The sequence below is a fragment of the Apium graveolens genome, chromosome 6, assembly GCF_009905375.1.
Source record: "Apium graveolens cultivar Ventura chromosome 6, ASM990537v1, whole genome shotgun sequence".
NCBI lineage: Eukaryota > Viridiplantae > Streptophyta > Magnoliopsida > Apiales > Apiaceae > Apium > Apium graveolens.
Window position 1 is genome coordinate 225,670,518 of NC_133652.1, and position 5,784 is coordinate 225,676,301.

The window sequence follows — 5,784 nt, forward strand, 5'->3', positions numbered from 1 at the left end:
TTTTGCTCATGCCGTATTCTTTTTCTGGAAGGTGCTTAGGGGTATCTGGGACTGTGTGAATGGAGAGCTCCCTTTATTTCGTTTTTAGGATTTAAGACTTTATCAGTATCTAGATTCAATTATTTATTTAGAGATTTCAACATTTATATTATTGGTTTAGACAGTTTGGAGATTTAATATTGTTTTGGAGATTTTAGACTGTTTAATTATTGTTAGAAATATATTAGTGCTCTATTTGTAGGTTTATGGATTTTAACTAATATCTCCCTTCTATTTAAAGAAGGGGGTGTTACAGAGATGGCATCAGAGCTAGGTTCTTTCTTGTAGAAAACCTATTTAGGTTGACCTGTGAGTTTGGGTAGACGATAGGATGGGTGTTCCATTTAATTTTGTTTCTTTCTGCTCTTTATCATTTCATTCTGCTTCATCCTTTTAAAATATGTTTGTAACTGCTTCATCATATTATTCTCGTAATCTTCATTCATTCGCTATCTTATATTGTAGATGCCTCCTAGACGTGATCCTTTTCATATTGACCCCGCTCAGCTTACTGAGATGATAGGGCAAGCAATGGCTCAGGCTGTACAGCAGGCTTTGGCAAACCAAGGAAATCAGAATGGCGAGGAAAATCAGAATAGACAAGGAAATTAGAATGGCGATGGAAACCAGAATGGACAAGGAAATCAGAATGGCAATGGGAATCAGAATCAGAATGGTCAGGGCCATCAGCTGGAGCCGTTTGTATGGTTGGAGAGGTTTGTGAAGCAGAAACTAGACTCTTTTAGTGCATCACCGACTCCTATTGATGCTGAAAATTGGATTGTTCATCTCGAAAAGATTTTTGATGCACTGGGTTGTGATGAGATTCAGAAGGTCAGGTTAGCTGTGTATAAGTTGGAGGGTGATGCTCAGAGATGGTGGAGAGGAGTGAAAGCTACTAGAGGGGAGCAGTATGCAGAGGCTTTGGAATGGCCGGGATTCAAGGAAGTATTTTATGAGCAGTACTTCTCTAATGTTGATAGGGAGGCTTATTTGAGGGAGTTTCATTCTATTATGCAGCACCAGGATGAGAGCATTACTAATTATATGGTGAGGTTTATAAGGTTGGCTGGATTTGTTGGGACAGTTGCAGGGACTGCTGCGCAACAGGCTGATAAATTTAAATGGGGGTTGAAGTCTCATCTGAGGGGTTCCATAATTTCTTTTAAATTTGATAATGTGGCAGAGGCGGCTGATGCAGCAAAGGATGTTAAGAAGGAGCGCATAGATTTCAGGACTTCCAGGTCTAACAGTGGTAGTAAGAGGACTAGGGATGATCAGGGTTTTGCACAGGGTAGACAGTGGTATGGAGGTCAGAATGGTCAACAGGGACAGTGGCGCGGACATAATCAGAATAGGGGTGGTCAGTTATTTCACGACCGGAATCAGTATGTAGGTCAGAATCAGAATCAGCAATTTCAGCGACAGAAGCAGCCTAAGCAGTGGCAGAATCGTCAGCAGGGGCAGAGCCGTTACTCAGTGTATGGGGGAAACCCCAATATGATTCTCGTGGCTCCTTGTGCTATATGTGGTGGATATCATCCAGGTAGAGCTTGTTACAGATAGACTGGAGCTTGTTTCTTGTGTGGTAGCATGTCCCATAGGGCAAAAGATTGTACAGTGCCCCGCAACACTGGTGGAGGAGGAGCTGGCGGTGGCAGTGGCGGTCAGCAGAATCCTACAGCCAGAGTGTTTGCATTGACTGCAAATCAAGCAGCAGCTAATTCAGGTACCGTTTCAGGAATACTTCTTATTGGTAGACGTGATGCTTATGTGTTATTTGATACTGGTTCGACCCATTCTGTTGTGTCTTTATCGTTTGTTCGTCATCTTGACGTTGCACCTTTATTATTATATCCTCATATTTCTATTTCTACCCCGATGGGGAATTCTGTTATTATTTCTGATGTGTATCGAGAGTGTCCGATAGCTGTTGGAGATAGAAATTATAAGGTTAACTTGCTTCCGATGGAGATGCATGACTTTGATGTTATCTTGGGTATGGATTGGTTGAGTGAACATCGTGCCACAATTGATTGTCAAGGAAAAAGGGTGATCTTTGGGGATGCAGATAAACCTGAATTTGTATACCAAGGGTCTCAGCCGAAGGGGGATGTTAAGTTAATTTTTGCTCTAAAGGCGAGTAAATTGTTGTCTAAGGGTTGTGATGGCTACCTTGCTTTCGTGAAGGATACATCGAAGGATGAACCTCGCATCGAGGATTATCCAGTTGTTAGGGAGTATGAAGATGTGTTCCCCGATGAGCTACCAGGTTTGCCACCACATAGAGAGGTGGAGTTTACTATTGAACTAGTTCCAGGTGCTGAGCCTATTTCCAAGGCACCTTACCGGATGGCACCACTTGAGTTGCTAGAATTGAAGGAGCAGTTATAAGAGTTGTTGGATAGGGGATTTATCAGGCCAAGTGTGTCTCCGTGGGGCGCTCCTGTATTATTTGTGAAGAAGAAGGATGGTTCCATGAGATTATGCATTGACTATAGGGAGTTGAATAAGGTGACTGTCAGAAACAGGTATCCTTTGCCACACATTGATGACTTGTTTGATCAGTTATATGGGGCGAAGTACTTTTCAAAGATAGATTTGAGGTCAGGTTACCACCAGTTACGAGTTAGGGATGAAGATATTCCGAAGACTGCATTCCGCACTCATTATGGTCATTATGAGTTTCTCGTGATGTTCTTTGGGTTGACGAATGCACCAGCGGTATTTATGGATTTGATGAATCGGGTCTTTCATGATTATCTGGATAAATTCGTGGTGGTCTTCATCGATGATATCTTGATATACTCTAGGAGTAGAGAGGAGCATGAGGAGCATTTACGTACTGTACTTGAAATTTTGAGGGAGAAGAAGTTGTTTGCGAAATTTTCCAAGTGTGAATTCTGGTTGGAGGAAGTGGCATTCTTGGGGCATATTGTGTCTGGTAGGGGCATTGAGTTGGATCCTGCGAAAGTCGAGGCTATTACTAATTGGCCCAGACCTAGCAATGTGACGGAGGTGAGGAGTTTCTTGGGTTTGGCAGGTTACTACAGGCATTTTGTGGAAGGTTTCTCTTCCACAGCTTTGCCATTGACTCAGCTAATGAGGAAGGGAATTAAGTTTGAGTGGAATGATGATCGTGAGAAGAGCTTTCAAGAGTTAAAGAAGAGGTTGATGTCTGCTCCAATACTTGTATTGCCATCAGGGAGTGGAGGTTTTCAGGTTTATAGTGATGCTTCTAAGAGAGGATTGGGGTGTGTGCTTATGCAGCATGGGAAAGTGATTTCTTACGCCTCTAGGCAACTTAAACCTTATGAGGTGAACTATCCTACCCATGACTTGGAGTTAGCGGCTGTGGTATTTGCTTTGAAGATCTGGAGACACTATCTTTATGGAGAGACTTGTGACATCTTTACTGATCACAAGAGTCTCAAATACATCTTTACTCAGAAGGAGCTTAACATGAGGCAGCGGAGGTGGCTTGAACTTCTTAAGGATTATGATGCAAATATTCAGTACCATCCGGGTAAGGAGAATGTAGTGGCAGACGCTCTTAGTAGGAAGAACTTGGGGAGTGTTGCATCTCTCATTACTCAGCCGCACCTTATTTCAGATTTGGAGCGCTTGGGTGTTGAGTTGTATGTTAGAGGATCAAGTGGTAGCATTGCAAATTTGAAAGTGGAACCGAATCTTGTTTCAAGGGTTAAGGAAGCTCAGAAGGATGATACAGGTTTGAAAGCTATTAGATCTGAGGTGGAAGGTGGCAAGCAAAAACACTTCCGTGTTGATGATAAGGGCGTGATATGGTTGGGTAGTAAATTGTATGTTCCTGCAGACATGACGATTCGTGAAGAAATTTTGAAGGAGGCTCATAGTTCTTCATTTTCTATTCATCCAGGTTTAACCAAGATGTATAGGGATTTGAAGAAGCACTTTTGGTGGAGTGGAATGAAGGGAGATATAGCAGAATTTGTGGGAAAATGTCTTACATGTCAACAAGTGAAGATAGACCATCAGAGGCCTAGTGGATTGTTGCAGCAACTAGATATTCCAGTTTGGAAGTGGGAAAACATTACTATGGATTTTGTGACTCATTTGCCGAGGACTTTCAAGAAGAACGATGTCATATGGGTGGTGGTTGATAGACTCACTAAGTCCGCTCACTTCTTGCCTATTAGAGAGACTACTCATGTTCACGAGTTGGCAGAGATTTTTTAGCGAGATATTGTTAGACTTCATGGTGTGCCTGTGTCGATAGTTTCTGATAGGGATACGAGATTTACATCGCGGTTTTGGAAAGGTTTCCAACAAGCTTGGGGTATAAGGCTTAATTTTAGTATAAGCTTATCATCCACAGACCGATGGACAATCGGAGAGGACGATTCAGACATTGGAAGATATGTTGAGGGCTTGTGCTTTGGAGTGGACAGGTGATTGGGATAAATATTTGTATCTTATCGAGTTTGCGTACAATAATAGCTGGCACGCGAGTATTGGTATGCCACCATTTGAAGCTTTGTATGGTAGGAGATGTAGGGCACCATCTTGTTGGGATGAGGTTGGTGAGAGAGTAATTGAAGGGCCAGAGTTGATTAGAATCACTAAAGAGAAGGTAGAGAAAGTTAAAGAAAGTTTGAAGGAAGCTCAATCTCGTCAAAAGAGTTACGCGGATCAACATCGGAAGTTTGGTGGATTTGAACCAGATGATCATGTGTTCTTAAAGGTGTCACCTTATAAGGGTGTGAAGCATTTTGGTATGAAGGGAAAGCTTATTCCGAGATATGTTGGACCTTTTGATGTTATGGAGAAAGTTGGGGAAGTATCTTATAGAGTTGTGTTGCCGCCACAGCTATCTCATGTGCATAATGTGTTTCACGTGTCTGTTTTGAGGGCTATAAATATCATCCATTACACGTAGTTCAGTATCCATTACATAAAATTAGAGAGGATCTTTCTTGTGAGGAACAAGCTAAACCTATCTTAGCTCGAGAGGAGCGAGTTTTGAGGAAGAACACCATTCCGTTTGTGAAAGTTTTGTGGAAAAATCATTCAGAGAGAGAGGCTACTTGGGAGTTAGAAGAATCTATTCGTGAGAAATATTTGCATGTGTTCAAATCAGGTACGAGTATTTAGTTTCGTTTGATTCCGGGGACGGAATCCTTTTATGGGGGTATATATGTAATATAGATGATTTTTAGATAATAATAATGATAATAATAATAATAGGTGATGAATTTGATTTAAGTTAGAATAAGAACTATAAAAGAATTTATTTTGAGTTAGTAATTAGATTAGAAAAAGGAGTTGTACAAGATCTATATATAATTGGCAGACTTTTTAAACAAACATACGTAACTATAAAAGAACCCTAGAGACAAAAAGCCGGGGGAAGAGATACATGGAGAAGCCGGGTCGAGGTGTGACGGCAAGATAAAGAGAGTAACAAATTCTATTTTCAAATCATTAAACTTGTAAAGGTACATCTCTACAATTATGTGTCTGGTATATTGTCGAAACTTTTCTATCAATATATTATAGTTTATTAAATATATTGTGGCTCCTGATTTATGGTGTAATATACGAGTCTTGGATATCATATTTTAGTTGTTATCATTGTATATGTGAGATAGTATTGTCAGAATCATATGCTAATTTAGTAGTACAAATGTAACTGGTCATTAATTAAAATATTCGAGTAAATCAAGATGGCCTAACTCTCGGTATTGTTGCACATACAGAAGCATT

At 40.8% G+C, this 5,784-nt stretch overlaps 1 protein-coding gene across 1 annotated transcript; it reads left to right on the forward strand.

The window, feature by feature from the left end:
* Window positions 1–1,632: 1,632 nt before the first annotated feature.
* On the forward strand, window positions 1,633–2,433 carry LOC141665760 (uncharacterized). The gene has a single exon (XM_074471740.1). The coding sequence runs from the start codon at window positions 1,633–1,635 to the stop codon at window positions 2,431–2,433; it is 801 nt and encodes a 266-aa protein (XP_074327841.1).
* Window positions 2,434–5,784: the final 3,351 nt, after the last annotated feature.